We start from the raw sequence: 15,898 nt of genomic DNA, 5'->3' as shown, positions 1-15,898 counted from the left end.
CTATGGTGATGGTTTCAGAAAAACCTGGGAAGATTTATACGAACCGATGCAAAGTGAAGTAAGCAGAACCACTGTACATAGTAACAGCACTATTATATGATGATTAACTGTGAATAATTTAGCTATTCTCAGCAATACATTGATCTAAGATGTTGGAATCCAGACATGAACAAATCATGTAAATATTATGGATGTACCCAAAAGCTAACTCTTATGAGCAATCTGCTAATGTACCAGCTTGATCCTTGTAACAAAGTAAAATTCTAATCTCATGGTATGAGGACCACTTCCCAAGCCTTCAGTCCAAAGGTCAATTGGATCTCTGGGCTGGGTGCTGACTTCTACCTTGACTTAGCCTCCACCTCTTTGATCTTGTGGTTGTTAACTGAGCCAGTGTTAAATTCTCTGCCATGTCATATGTTCATTAACTATCTTCCATTCCCTATTCCTTGATTCTGCAATAAAAACTGGATTCAGTAGCTCACTCTCTTTTCACCATCAGTGCAGCCTGACAGTCTAAATCCCATGCTATTGAACTAATTCTCTCTCTCTTTTCTCCTCATGTTCCCTCTCTCTTACTTAATCTCTAAACCCTTCCACCCATACTTCCTTCAGTCTCTAGCCTCCCTTTGAGGTGATTAACCCATGGAATGAACATCATATAACTGCAAGACAGCTATATAAGACAACTCTAAAGGACTTATAATGAAAAATACTACCCATCTCCCAGAGAAAGAATTCATGGAGTCTGAATGTATATCAAAACATATTTTTTTATTCAAAGATCTTTTTTTTGGGGGGGGGTTGGGTTTTTATATCCATTTTCTTTCACAACATGACTAATAATATGTAAATGTTTTTTATGATTACATATATATAGCTAATATCAAACTGCTTGCCTTCTCAATGAGAGGGAATGGGAGAGAGGGAAGGAAAGAATTTGGAACCCAAATTAAAAAAACAAATGTTAAAAACTTTTTTACATATATAACTGCTAGAGATACAAATAAAAGCAAGACAGTTTCTGTTCTGAAATCCTATATACAGGAAAGCTAGAAAACAAAGGTGGAGGGAGGGAGAGAGAGGAAAAATAAGGCTGAAGGAGAAAAGGATGATGACTGTATCATATGCTAAGGAAAGGGCCAGGAATTGTCATAGGGGGCTGATTTTAGACAAAATAAGACACTCATCTATTACAGCTTAGAAAACCAGGGACATAGTCTAAGATGATGGGTAGAGGGTAGGAAAATCCTAAGATTTTACCTCACACCCTGTAAATTGGTTAAAAATGACAACAGTAATAATAAAAATTGGAGAAGTTGTGGGAAAATAGGATTAGTACTGTTGGTAGAACTGTCGGTCAGTACAAACATTTTGGAAAGAAATCTGGGTATCAGCACAGACTTTAAATAAAAGAGCAATTCCTTATAGATTGTGAGGTACTCCAGATACTCCGCTTTGCAAACACTGAACTGAGTCCATCACCAATGCAGAGCCTCCTTAGTGAGATTCATAACCACTCAAGAATTTAGCCTAATTATCCACCCAGGAAAAATCAAGTGGGTAAAGAATACCTGCTACAATTATCATATACAGCTTGGTGGACAACTTTTGGAATTGGCTATCAATACATGTGACAGACACTGCAAATAAATAATAAACTGGGACTGGAACTAAATAGGAGGAAGCGAACAGGTTGAATTAAATATGGAAAAAATTTACAGTGCCCTTAATGCCTCAAAGTTCATCTTATTTTTTCAAATGATATTATTATTTCAGTGACATTTTATAGTTGTTAAGTTATTAAACATTACTGTTAGAGTATAAGTAAAATTAAGGAAATCAAAAAGGCTATCCATGGAGAGGAGAAAGGTTGGTAGGAGAAAGTTGTAACACACTATCAACCAAGAGCAAGAAATAAAATTTGCAATTTGTTCTCTAGTGTAAGAAAGTTGAAATTATACAAATAAAATAATCAAAATGTCCATATCCTTTGATCCAAAGATTCCACTGCTAAGAACTCCCAACCAGAAGGTCAGATAGAAAGACTCTACAATATGCCAAAGAATTTTATAATAGCACTTTTTTGTGCTAACAAAGAAACAAAGTTAATGCCCACTGATTGGGGAATGGCTGAATATACTGTGGTACATGAATGTTGAAACCATGAACATAATGAATACAGAAAAATCTGGAAAGACTTGAGCAGATGAATAATTCCAACTTGCTTTCCAGGACGGTTGTGCCAAATTACAGATGCATTAGTGTGAAGAGCAATTCAAAATTATACTAAATAAAACCAAATTAAGATGTCTATCCCCTCAGACCCAGAGAGTTAACTATTAGGTATAAATCCTAAAAATGGAATTGACCTTCAAAAAGAAAGACTCTATATACATCAAAATATTTATAGCAACACTTTTTGTGATAGTAAAGAAATAGAAACAAAGTGGATATCCATCACTTGGGAACAAAGAGACAAATAATGTCATTTTATTGTTCTATAAGAAATGACAAATATGATGAATACAGGTAGACATCTTTTCATATAGAAAGATTTATACATACTAATGGAAAGTGAAATAAGAGTAAAGAAAATAAAATAAGGTGACTACAGAAATTGAAATGATAAGAACTGCCACAAAGTAATCAAAACTGAATCTTCGTTCCCAAAGAAAAGGTATGTAAAGATTCTTCCCCACTCCTTGGGAGAGCTTGGGGTCTGTAAGTATGAAACACTGCATAAATCAGGCTTTATTTCTTTTTTTAAAAGTGATATCCAATATTGCTGATCTTTTTTCTCCCACTTAAAAAAAATTAATTGTTATACGGGATGGAAGGGGGAACATAGCAAAATCTAGGTGATATCAAAATTAAAAATCAATAAAATAAATATTTTAAAAGAAACTCAAAGTTAAATAAGTAGATATGAAAACAATACCCACAATGATTACAATAACATAAATGGAAAGAACAAAAAAGAACACAAAACAATAAAAACTGAAATTTAAAAAATGATAAAGAAACAGCTTGGCACCAAAGGAGAAATATTAGAAGATACCTTCCCTTCCCTTCTTGTGTAGACCACTAACAGATTTGTTGATCACTTTTGCCAAGTTGCCTTTTAACTTTTTCCTTTTTTTAATTAAAATTTTTGTTACAAGGAACAGTTTAGTTCTCTGAGACAGAAAAAAGGAAAGAAATGTAGGTAATATAAACAAAATATAAATAAAAATCTGTTTTTAAAAAGAACAAGTCAAATGAAAAGGCACAAAGGATGTCATTGCAGAGATTCATGAAGAGAGAAGAACATAGGTCCATCACATAATAAGAGAAAATAATAACCAATGGAGAGCCTGTGTTTTCTAATGGTATCTACTCAATGTCAAGAAAATGAAAGTACATCAAGTGGATGGGCACCTGAAGAATTGGCGAGAAGTGGAGGACAAAATTTCCCAAGATGGGCAGACAGATAGGTTACCAACTGTATGTAGAAAGTAGTACCCACATTAAAAGATGGATTGACTTTCTAACATAAGGGAAAGAGTGAAGGCAAGTTATCCTCATCTATCAGATAACGGATTGGTTCCAAAATGGATAAATGATTTCTCTAGGGTCACACTGAATTAACTGAAGAGTCAGGTCAAAAATAAATGAGTTATTCCGAGAGGGCAAATTCAAGCTATCTGTGAGCCCCAACATTACCAGAGAGAACAAAGAGAGAAAGTGCTTGCTTTGGGCAGCTAGAAAGAAGGGTGGAGCATGCAAAATTTGTCTTCCTTCCTGCGCTGGGAGAGGGGGAAGGGAGCAGCTCCCCAAGGGTCAGCTCTGCGCCAGTGCCACCACATCTTTGCCAATGTGGTCCTAGGCCTTTGTTCTTTCCATTTGGCCACATAGTCACAATAGGTAAGTTTGTACTATGTCTTAAATTAGGTTATTAAATTATTGGTTATTTTATCTTTCAATGTACTCTAGAAAGCCCATAAATCCAGTCCCTGAAAGAACAGCAGAAGGAAAAATGTTAAATGCCTACTTTCTACTTCCAAATTAATATAACACATAATTAGACAATCGAAAGCTTTAAAAATGTTCCTACCTTTTTTTTGGGAACGAGTGTGTTCTTATTGGCATGTGATAAATTTGTAGAAACCTTAGAAACTTTTTTCTCCGATGCTATTGTATTGTATTTAGGTGTAATCAAAATTTTACATATATCTGATGTAGTACCCTGTTGGACAGTCTCAGGGATTTTTCTTTCACTTTCTTTACTCGTTTCTGGTTCTAATAATCCTTCTTTAGGCACTTCATTGTCACATTTTGATAACTGATTGCCAATGTTAACATGTTCACAGTTAGTACTGATAACATTAGGACTTTGAGATCTTTCATCATCAGCATCGATGTTTTCCAAAATAAGGGTATCACACTGGCTGAATTCAATACTTGTAACTCTGTTTTCATCTTCTTGAAGGAGCCTGGCAGATTTGGACATGGTTAATGCCTCACTCAGGATTAATGAAGTTGAAATGTTTTCCTGTTTTTCTTTTGAAGATGTGATATCTGCAGAAAGTCATCCAAATTGTATTATATTTATGAGGAGTTATAAGGCTATAAAGTATAAGCTCAGAATGCTAAATTTTAAATAAAAACATTCCAAAGACCTAGGTTTTCTTTTACCCAAAGCTTTCCTCTAATCCTTTCTACTTCTAAGATTCCAACTCTTGTATATAATCAATTTTTTAAACTATAGAGCCATGAAAACTTGCTTTTATACAGTGAAAGAGGAAGAAAGGAGAATAATGATTTTCTGTATGTTATATGAAGTTTTAGTTCACACAAATACTGCACTAATACTATTTGTCAATGAAAATGTATAAAAACAAAGAACTTACCATAAGTTAAATTATGATGGCAAAATTGTTTTTCTTGCTGATGTGTGATCTTTTGTTTTACTGGAAGAAAAAGACTATTCTGAAAATTTTTCAATGAAGTCTCTTTGGTGTGGGAAGATGCTTTCCCTCCTGAAGCATTAGGAAGTTCACCTCCTATAGTCAGTGAAGATAAATTTTAAAAATGTATTCAGAAAACAAGCATTTAATGATCAAATTCATTGATTATTTGGGTATTTTCTCTCATGCATAACACTCCATTTATCACTGATAATACCATTCACAATTTAAAGATAGATTTTTTTAAACCCCTACCTCCTATCTTAGAATTGATACTAAGTATTGGTTCCAAGGTAGAAGAGTGGTAAGGGCTATGCAATTGGAATGAAATGACTTGCTCAGGGTCACAGTGCTAGGATGTATCTGAGGTCACATTTGAACACAGGACCTTCTGTCTCTCAGCTAGGCTCTCTATCCATTGAGCCATCTAGCTGCCCCAGGTGGAATTGAAAAAAAAAAAATCTACATAAATGAAATTCTTGGCATAGTACAGTAGAATACTGGACTGAGATTTTGGAGATGAGTTCTATTCTTACTTTTGTCATCAACAAGTAAATGCAAGTAAATACAATAACAAAACTTCTCCAAAGAAAATTTCATGGTTGAAAAAGACTTCAAAATCCTCCTAATCCATTCTGCATCTAGGAAACAGCTCTTGTACATACAGAAGACCTCACAAATGGTTAGCCAGCTTTTGCATGAAGACCTTTAGTGAGAGGAATTCACTACCTACCTGTTAAGACAGTAGATACTGCTTTTTAAATAGTTTTAATTATCTTGAAGCTCTTAAAGTTTCTCCTTACATTAAGCCTAAAATCTTTCTCTTTATAACCTCTACCCATTGCATCTAATTCTGGGGTGAGACAAAACAAGTCTAAATCGCTCTTCCATGTGGGAGTTTTAAAGGCTTAAAAAGCCTCCTGTCCCACCAAGTCTCCACTTTTGCAAGATAAACATTCTCGGTTCCTGATATGGATTGTACTACAGGCTCCTAATCATGTTACACACCTTCCTCTGGCTTATCAGTGCCTTTCCTAAATTGACAGGCAGAAATGAAACTAAAGCACCAGACTTGGGTCTGATCAGAATAGAAAACAGCAACACTCTCATCATCTGTTCTTTTCTTTTTCTTTTTAAACCCTTACCTTCTGTCTTAGAATCAATATTGAATACTGGTCCCAAGGAAGAAGAGTGGTAAGGGCTAGGCAATGGGAATTAGGTGACTTGCCCAGGGTCACATAGGTAGGAAATGTCCACACATCCAAGTTTTAATCCAGGACATCCCATCTCTGGGTCTAGCTCTCAATCCACTGAGTCACCCAGATGCCCCTGCATCTATTATTCTTGGCACTATGCCTGTCTTTAAGGGGAAGATAAGATGACATTTGAATTTTTGCCTGTTGAGCTATATTGTGGTCCATTAAAACAACCAGATCTTTTTCATTTGCACTTACCTAATTTTTCCTCCATCTGGTACTTATGGCATTGACTTTTTAAACCAGGGTATATGAATTTACACTTAGCATTCAGACTTAGCACTCTCTTCTAGCCTATTTAGAAACTTCTGAATCCTGACTGCCATTCAACATATCCTTCCCAATTTTGTTATCTAAAATTTCAACAAATAAGCCACATATGCCTCCTTGAAGCCACTGATAAAAAGAGTTAATAAGAGACCAGAGACATTACATTAGAGATCATTCTTCAAGCCTCCCATCAAGCCATTACTGATAACTCTAAATTGGATTGTTTAATTGGTTCTGAATTTACCTATATTGTATTCTATCTTTCCTCAATATGGACTCCCATTCCTAATATCCCAGGTACTTTTGTTCCCAATAAGCTCCCTACTTTTTTCAAGTTTTTTTAGCACTATAAATTTTTAAAGCCCTTACTATCTAAATATTATTCTTAAATGTCAGATATCAAACTTAAACATCAGCACAATTGTTCTCAAGGAAAAATTACATTAAATTTTCCAAAATCCATGTAGCATACTCCTAATTCTGCTTCCTACGAGCTTATCCTTGAGTCCTGAAGGAGCTTTAGATACTGAATAATCCAGTATTTTTAAACAAATTGTATAAGATGACAGGCTGCTAAGGATTCCTTGAAATAAAGTGGTTTTTAACCACACTATTACAAATCACACTATGATTCAAATTTCCTAATTAAAAAAAAAAAAGCACTGTTGAGTTCCAAAATACTAGAAAATTTGATCATGCTAAATTTAGGTCTTATTCATGACACAAAAAAGATATTTCTTAGTACCATAGATGTTTAAAGTCAATAAGAAAACACTGGTATAAACCCATATCAGATTATTTACCATCTTGGGAAATGGGAAGAGGAGAGAAGAGAATCTAGATTAGAAAATGTCAGAAAACAGTTGCTAAAAACTATGTCCAAGGGCAGCTAGGTGGCTCATGGATTGAGATCACCAGGCCTAGAGATGGGAGATCCTAGGTTCAAATCTGGCCTCAGACACTTCTAGTCGTGTGAACATGGGCAAGTAATTAATCTCAACTGCCTAAACCTCAAGGTCTTTATTGGTAACAATACACAATATTGATACTAAGATGGAAGGCAAGGACTTTTTAAAAATTGTTTCTACATATAATTGGAAAAAACATTAAAAAGAAAAAATCAATAGAACAAGTACAAGGATACTCAAATTTTTTAACACAGAAAATGTTCTCATCAGTGGATCCATTGACTGAGGCTTAGAAATAATATTAAATTTTTTTGAAATGATATTTTTTATAAAGTCAATTTTTTATGGCAACTAGAGGTAGCTGAGTGGATAGAGAACACCAGGCCTGGAGATGGGAGATCCTGGGTTTAAATCTCATCTCAGACACTTCCTAGCTGTGTGCCCTTGGGCAAATCACTTACCCCCACCCCCACGTCTAGCTCTTACTTCTCTTCTGCCTTGGAACCAATAAAAGTATCAATTCTAAGACAGAAGGTAAGGGTTTAAAAAAAATAAAAAGAAAAAATTCTGTTCTCAGTTCCACTCCCCTAGAAATAGGCAGAGAACGACAGGAAAAGTCAGCAACTGAATCAGTTCTGCCACAGGACAAGTATGTCTCTCTCTACAAGTAACTGACAGCTGTGGCCAGTAGAAATATTCATTTGTGTCTCTTTTCTCAGGCTACATGAGAAGGGAAAAAGTAATCCCTTCCAAAACACTCCATGGTCTTTCCACCTCTCTTGGGAGCATTTGTCTATCCGTCCCTCCCCACCTGTACTCAATAAACTCCAACAGTTCCCTATTATCCCTAGGATCAAATACAAAAATCTTTGGCATTCCAAGCCCTTCATAACCTATCCCACCATATTCACCACTTTTCCAATTTTCTTATGCATTAATACAACACATACTCTTGACCTTCCTGCTGTTCTGTGAACCAGGTATCTCTCCCTCTCTGGGGATTTTCTCTACTGTCCTCCTCCATGCCTGGAGTGCTCTGCCTCATCTATGCCTGCTGACTTCCCTGGCTTCTTTCAAGGCCCAGCTAAAACCCCACCTCCTTCCACAGGAAGTGTTCCCTAACCCTCTGAATTCTAGTCCAGAGCCTTCCCTCTATCATTTCCTGCTTATCCTATATCTACATATATTTGCTTGTTGTCTCTTCTATTAGACTATGAGCTCCCAGAGGGCAAGGACTTTTTGCTTCTTGTATCCCCAGCACGTAGCACAGTGTTTGACACAGAGGAGGTACTCAATAAATGCTTATTGACTGAAGAATTTCCTTTGATCTTTCCACTCTCTACTCAAAGTCATGCAACAGCAAAGATTTAGGTATTTATTTCTAGATTAGAATACATGCTTGCCACAAAAATGTACACACAGAGACACATACACAGACACACACATACACACTTTTATACTTTCACTGGTTATGCGATTACAGAATTTCTCTTTTAAAAAATTATCACTAACTTAAATAATGACTAACCTGAAAATGAACGTTCATCTGATGATACTTTGTGACAATCAGGAAAACCAGAAATAAAGGTTTTATTCAGTTTGCTTCTCTCAGATAAAAGAGGACTCAAGATCACATCTCTTTGAGTCCTCTGCAACTCCAATAATGAACTGTCTGGAAGTGAATGCTTTTGTGTAGCTAGAAGTGACCTTGTTTTCATTCTTTGAAATAATTTTGCAGGAGATTCACAGGTTAAAATGTCAAAAGTTTCGTTCCTTTTGAAAACTTCCTCATTTGAAAATGTTGTCCCTTTGTGTTCATTAGCTTTTTCGCCAAAGTCATGTGAAAAACTGTTGGAGTTAAGATGACCAGCTATTACCGTTGACTGAAGGGTACTGATTTCACTCTTGTAATGTTCCACTTCTGGGTTCACATGCTCCCCAAGGTCATTAGTATTGTTGTTGTCATTTAAATTATTATTTTTATACTTCACTAGATCTTTTAATGGTGTAAGTGTTTCTGAAGGTATATTATTTGAAAGAACTGCATTAATGGGTACATTTCCTCTTCTAAAAGAATTCAATGAAAACTTTGGTGTTTCTTGACTTTTTGGACACGCTGTAATCATCTTGATAAGTCAGAACCAAAAAAAAATCTCCTTTAATAGAAAATTGATTTAAAACCAGTTGTTTCAAAGTGAAACTTCAAGGGAAAACGGGGAAAGTAGAATTCAAGAAGACCTCAATTTTCTTCATGGTTTTATCTAAAAGAAAACACTAAAATGTTATAAAAGTCTAGACTATATTCAGATGTTTGCAATAAACAAGTACATACTGAGTAAGTAAAGTTAAAAAACTGATGCATTAAAAAGCATGGTGTAGTGGAGAGCAAACCTGGACATAAGAGCCACGAAGATCATCTATGTTTTAATTCTTCCTTTTACACCATAGCTGTTTGACTATGGTCATTTAACTGCTCCAAGTCTCAGCTTTCTCATTTTTAAGAGGTGGCAGTTGGACTAGATAGCAGCTAAGATCCTTTCCAGCTTTATTAATAATCTTAAGGTCTCAAAAAAGACACTAATTTACAAATCTGCGTCACTAGTCTTATATCTGCTATACAATATAAGTCAAATAAGAGAGCAATGTATGTAAAGCCTTTGTAAAGTGCCAGTATATGTGAGTTATTATTCATTTAGTATCACCTCCCCACTTTTCCCCTAGGATAATAAATTCAGGGCCATGGAGATGGGGACAGTTGCCAATGGGTAGTCTTGTTGTCCACTAACCTGCTCCAGGTTACAGATCCAGAGGGCAGCATTGCTGGTTAGGGAAGCCCTGGGCAATGTATAAAGAAAGGAAGAAGTTCAGAAGCCAAGCTCTAGAAGTGTGGTGAAGACTCCAAGGTCAGAGTAAGATCTCACTTAAAGCATCTAGTCCAGGCTCCACAGGAATAACCAAAGCAGAAATCCCAGACCAGAGGGGAAATTCTAATTCTGCTTCTCCTTGCTAACAAAGTTTGCAAGCTGGTTGATAGGATTAGAATCCAGCAGCATCTACTCTTGCACAGAAACAAACCCAAGTGAAGAACCTGCAGAGTTCAGATCAGGAGGGCAACAATCACTTTTTGCCCTGGATCAGACTACTTTGAGGGCACTGAAAGTTTGTATGTTCTCAATATGTCCCTGAGAGTTTGGAATAAAACACTTAATACCAAGAAAGTAGCACCAGCACAGACCTTTCTACAATTGTAGTAGAGATCATCTCTGAAAACATGTCAGGAAACAGGCTGGAAGAATGGACAAACAAAAACAGAAACCCAACATAATGAGTTATTATGGTAGCAAGACCACTCAAGACCCAAACCTAGGAAAAGAGAATGACTTCAAAATATCTACAAACAAAGCCTCAGAGGAAAACACAGTTTGGGCACAAAATCAACTAGAATTCCTGGAAGTGATGAAGCAAGAATTTAATTTTTTTTTTTAACTCTTACCTTCCGTCTTGGAGTCAATACCATGTATTGGCTCCAAGGCAGAAGAGTGGTAAGGGCTAGGCAATGGGGGTCAAGTGACTTGCCCAGGGTCACACAGCTGAGAAGTGTCTGAGGCCAGATCTGAACCTAGGACCTCCCATCTCTAGGCCTAGCTCTCAATCCACTGAGCTACCCAGCTGCCCCCTAAGAATTTAATTTTTTAAAAAGAGTTAACTTTTAAAAAAATAAATGAATGCTAGAGTAAAAACTGAAGGAAAAAAAAAGAAAGCTATGGAAGAAAGGATTGGCAAGAAGATTAAGAGCTTGGCAGAAGTATAAAATTTTACCCAAGTAACAAACTCCTTGAAAGTTAGAATGAACCAAAGAGGAGCTAATGAGGCAATAAGAAATGTTAAGTCAAATGGCTGAGGGAAAAAATGAAAGAAAATGTAAGATAACCCAGAGCAAAAAATAACCAAACTGGAAAAAAGTTCCAGGAAGAAAAATTTAATAATCATTGAATTATCTGAAAGTCATGACCAAAAAAGGGGCATGGGCATTGTATTTCAAGAAATTTAAAAAGAAAACTGCCCCTATCTTTTAGAGCCAGAGGTTAAAGCAGAAATAAAAAGATTCCACTAATCCTCTAAGAGAAATTCCAAAATAAAAACTCCCAAGATCATTACCAAAATATGAGCTTCCAGGTCAAAGTAAAATTTTGTCAGTCGTAAGCCAGAAAAAATTCAAACACTGAGGAGCCAGTCAGAATTTATACACAATTTACATCTCTACTATAAAGGGAGAACTTGGAATATGATATGATACGATATTCTAAAAGGTAAAGGATATAGAATTATAGCTAAGAATAATTTAGCCAGCAATATTCAGTATATTAGGGGGAATGGATTTTTAATGAAATAGAGGGCAACGTCCAATGTTTCTGGCAATAAAGTTGTGCAATACATACAACCTTGGGCTTGGAGTCAGGAAGACTTGAGTTCAAATCTAATCTCAGACATATACTAGCTGGGCAAGTCCCTTAACCTCTGTTTGGCTCAGTTTCCTCAACTATAAAATGGAAATCATAAAAGCACCTACTTTGCAGGATTCAAATGAGAAAATATTTATAAAGCACTCCGTCCTGTGTCTGGTTCATGGAAGGCACTGTATAAATACTTAATGAAAGGCCAGAGCTGCAAAGAAACTTTAAAGTACAACACAGAAGTGAAGAGAAACATAAAAAGGTAAAACTGAATGAACAGTGATAGATGATGAAACAAGGCTATAAACTCCTTATATTCAAATATGGAGAGATGATACAGAGGCCCCCTGTATCATCACTAAGGCTCATAGAGGGAGTCTAATTAGACAAGGCCTGGGAGTAGTTCTGTTATTTTTTTTTTATCTTAAAAATGAAAAGACAGGGGGAAAGTAATATGCTAGCTAGAGGGAATGGAAGGTTAAGGAAAATTTTATAATCAGGTTGCTCAAGAAGTTTATACATAGGGGAAGGAGATAACATTTGAACTCCACTCTCTTCTGGTCAAAAGGACACACACACACAAATATTTGCATACAGAAAAAAAAAAACATTTCATTCAGCAGAGAAATAGAAGGGAAAAAAGAAGCAGGAGGAGTCATAAGAGAAGGAATAAATTAAGGGAAAAATTAGTCATAAACAAAAAAAGTCCCTCTAAGATATGCAAAAAAATATTTATAGCTCCTTTTGAGATCTCAAAGAATGGGAATCTGAGGAAATGTCCATAAATTTGGAAACAGATAAGCAAGTTATGCTCAATTAATTTATTAATTAATGCTAAATATGCTAAAATCTTATCAAGAGTTAATAACCAACAATTTCAGAGAACTATTATTGAAAAACGCTACCCACCTTAGGAAAGAGAGGGAGAAGATTCAGAATGTAAAAAAAATAAGGTAATGGGGAGGAGGGGAACATGGCCATTGTGAAAATTTGTTTTAGTTGACTTCATATGTTTATAATCCATTTTGTTTTTCATGGTTTGCAACTGAGGGGGGAGTAGGGGGGAGCCTTGGGGAGGGAGAATGAGAAGGCAGATCTTGCTGATTAAAACAAATCTCCCAAAAGTTTTTAAAACCTTTACCTTCTGGCCTAGAATAGAAACCAAGTATCAGTTCCAAGGAAGAAAAGTGGTACAGGCTAGGCAATGGGGGTTAAATGACTTGTCTGTGTTCTTACAGCTAGGAGTATCTGAGGCCACAATTCAACCCAGGACCTCTGGTCTCTAAGGCCTGCCTCTCTATCCCATGAAACACCTGACTGCTGCCCACAAATTAAAGGGGCCAAAGCTAATATTTCCCTGCTCACTTATAAAATATTACCTGTCCCCATTGAAAAGGTTCTCTAAAATAAAGAGCCTCCCTCCATGTTCTCTTTACTCACTCTCTTATAAACCCCTTACAATACAGCTTCCACCATTATCATTCCACTGATATTCCTCTCTTCAAAGTAACCAATGCTCAAATCCAATTTACCAAAGCCATTGGTCTTTTCTCAGTACTCATTCTCCTCCTGACATTTCAGTAACCTTTGACACTGTTGACCACCCTTGTCCTCCTGGATACTCCTTCTCTGTTTGCAGGACACTTTTTCCTGGTTTTCCTCCTACCTATCTCACTGCTCCTTCTCAGTCTCCTCTGCTGGACCCTAATCCAAACCATACCCTCTTAACTCCAAGTGTTCCACAGGCTTTTGTCCTGGTCCTCTTTTCTTTTCCCTCTATTTCATTTGATGATTTCAGCAGTTCCTATGGATAAAATTAACATTTCTATGCTGATTAGGGCAGGTAGGTGGTGAAATGGAGAGGACACTGCTTAGAATCGTGAAGACTCATCTTCACTGAATTCAAATCCAACCTCAGATACTTACTAGCTGTGTGACCCTGGACAAATAACTTCACCCTATCTCTATCTAATGAACTGGAGAAGGAAATGGCAAACCACTTCAGTAGTATCTTTGTCAAAAAGATCCCACATGAAGTTCCAAAGAGTCAAAGACTCCTGAAGTGACACAAGACTGATGCTCTATTCAAGACCCCCGGCTTCAAGTTCCAATTAAAATTCTACCTTCTATAGGAAGCCTTCTCTGAGCCCTCTTAATTCCAGTGTTTTACCTCTCTTAACCGTTTCCTAATTATCCTGCATATAGCTTGCTTTTGTATATATTTGTTTGCATATCATTTTACCCATCTTTTACTTCTCTTGGTATCCCCAGAGATTCAGCCAGTGGCTGCCACTTAGTTGTTGATGATGGAATCACACGAGAGTCAGATCTTTGATTTGCTTCTGAATTGGGTTTAAATGAAGCAGTCACACAAAGTCATCCAAGTCCAGGGACAAGAGAGTCAGAATGACTGGTGATGGTCCCAGATGCAGCGGCATTTTGATGTCTGCCCAAGCTCCACAGCCCTGATTCAGCTGCCTTCTGTATCACCAGAACAAACTGTTTTCATCTGCCTCTTCTGCCAGGGGAAGGTTAGGGTTGACATCTACTTAAGGTCAGTTATTCTCAAACTGGTTTAGCCCATCTGCCAAGGCTGTTTTACTGGGATGTGGCCACTTCATGGGGCACAGCTTCTTGGGGCCATAGGTTGAGTTGAGTGGCAGGTGGACACCAAAGGTACATAAACAGCCCCTCCCCACCAGACGTGCTAGTCCTCCCTGAACACCTCATACCACCCTGGTATATATTACACATTTGATAAATGTTTGATCGATTGATTAAAATTTGCCTGCCCTAATCTCTCTGCTGACCTCCAATCTTACAGACACCTAAACCTGGATGTTGAATAGACACCTTAAAATCAATGTGGTCAAAACAACTCGGCATATTTCTCTCTAAATCTACCCACCCTCATCTTCCCCCATTTCTGTAGAGGGCTATAATTATCCTCCCTTTCCTCAGCCTCACAAGTTGATGAGTTTGATGAGCTTACAAGGCTCATCCTGGATTCCTCACTATCTCACTCCCCACCCCCAACAAGCTTCTTCCAATTTCACTTCTGCAACATTTCTCTAATATACCCTCCTTCCCACTTCCACCGCTCTGGTACAGACCCTCATCATCTCACACTGAGAGGCTGATATGGTATTTTATTTAATTTCTAGCTTTAAATTTAGGTTTAGATCTGCCCTTCAAACCTGCTTTTCACATCCCCCTATCCTAGAGCATCTTCTACTTTAGGGGAATGAAAAGTGAGATTGAGGGTTCTATCCTGCCCAGTAAATAAGAACTTGCTTAGGCCAAGTATTACTTCAGAAAGCAGGGAGACCTTGTCAGCCAGATTTGAGTGAAAAGACGTCACTCTTAACCACTCTCAGGTCCTAATTTTTCCCAACAGATATTAGAATCCTAGGACTGGGCATGTGATTTTCCATCATCAATTAAGGAATAAAGGAAAGACTAAGATAATTTTGAACCATTTCTTCATTAGTTACTCATCAATTAGAAATGTTCTGGGATGTCTTGGGAGGGAGGGGAAGATCCTGAGCTTCCAAAATTGTATTTGATGACTCTGGAGGCAGAATTTCTTGATCTTTGATCACCAAGAGATCTCTGATCAATTCATCTATTAATTATTGCTAACCTATCAATAAACTGATTTTACCTGGAACATAGTCTCTCAGAATCTTTAACTGACACAAAACCTGGACTACTGCAATTGCCTGCTGGTGGGTCTTCCTCCCTCAAGTTTCTTCCCACTCCAATCCATTCTCCTTTCAGTTACTAAGTGATTTTCCTAAAACATAGGTCAGACTAAAAAACCCCAATGGATCCCTACCACCACCAGAGCCAAATATAAACCCTGTTTGGCATTCAAAGCCCTTTATAATCTAGCCCTTCCCCTCTTCTTACATCTTATTCTTCTATACAATGCATTCTCCTTGATGTTCCACAAACAAGACACTACATCTCAGGGCAGCATTTTCTTGGCTGTCCTACATGCCTACAATAACTTCCCTATTCATCTTTGTCTATAGACTTCCTTGGATTCCTTTAAGTCC

The 15,898-nt window shown here is 37.0% G+C and overlaps 1 protein-coding gene across 5 annotated transcripts in view; it reads right to left on the bottom strand.

Annotated features, from left to right (window-relative positions):
• Window positions 1-15,898, bottom strand: part of MIS18BP1 (MIS18 binding protein 1) — a 91,711-nt gene that overhangs the window by 53,972 nt on the left and 21,841 nt on the right. For 3 of the 5 annotated variants that reach the window (XM_007476561.2, XM_007476559.3, XM_007476562.3), the window contains exons 2-4: window positions 8,912-9,644; window positions 4,893-5,045; window positions 4,097-4,560 (exon numbers count right to left, since the gene is read on the bottom strand). In XM_007476561.2, coding sequence (XP_007476623.1) covers window positions 4,097-4,560; window positions 4,893-5,045; window positions 8,912-9,509 — 1,215 coding nt within the window. In that variant the 5' untranslated portion in view covers window positions 9,510-9,644. Of the gene's footprint in view, window positions 1-4,096; window positions 4,561-4,892; window positions 5,046-8,911; window positions 9,645-10,169; window positions 10,219-15,898 lie in introns of all 5 variants that reach the window. The other 2 variants (XM_007476560.3, XM_056813752.1) reach the window with 2 other exon arrangements.

Source organism: Monodelphis domestica, chromosome 1 (assembly GCF_027887165.1).
Source record: "Monodelphis domestica isolate mMonDom1 chromosome 1, mMonDom1.pri, whole genome shotgun sequence".
Classification (NCBI taxonomy): Eukaryota; Metazoa; Chordata; class Mammalia; order Didelphimorphia; family Didelphidae; genus Monodelphis; species Monodelphis domestica.
This window is presented reverse-complemented; position numbering and strand designations above follow the sequence as displayed.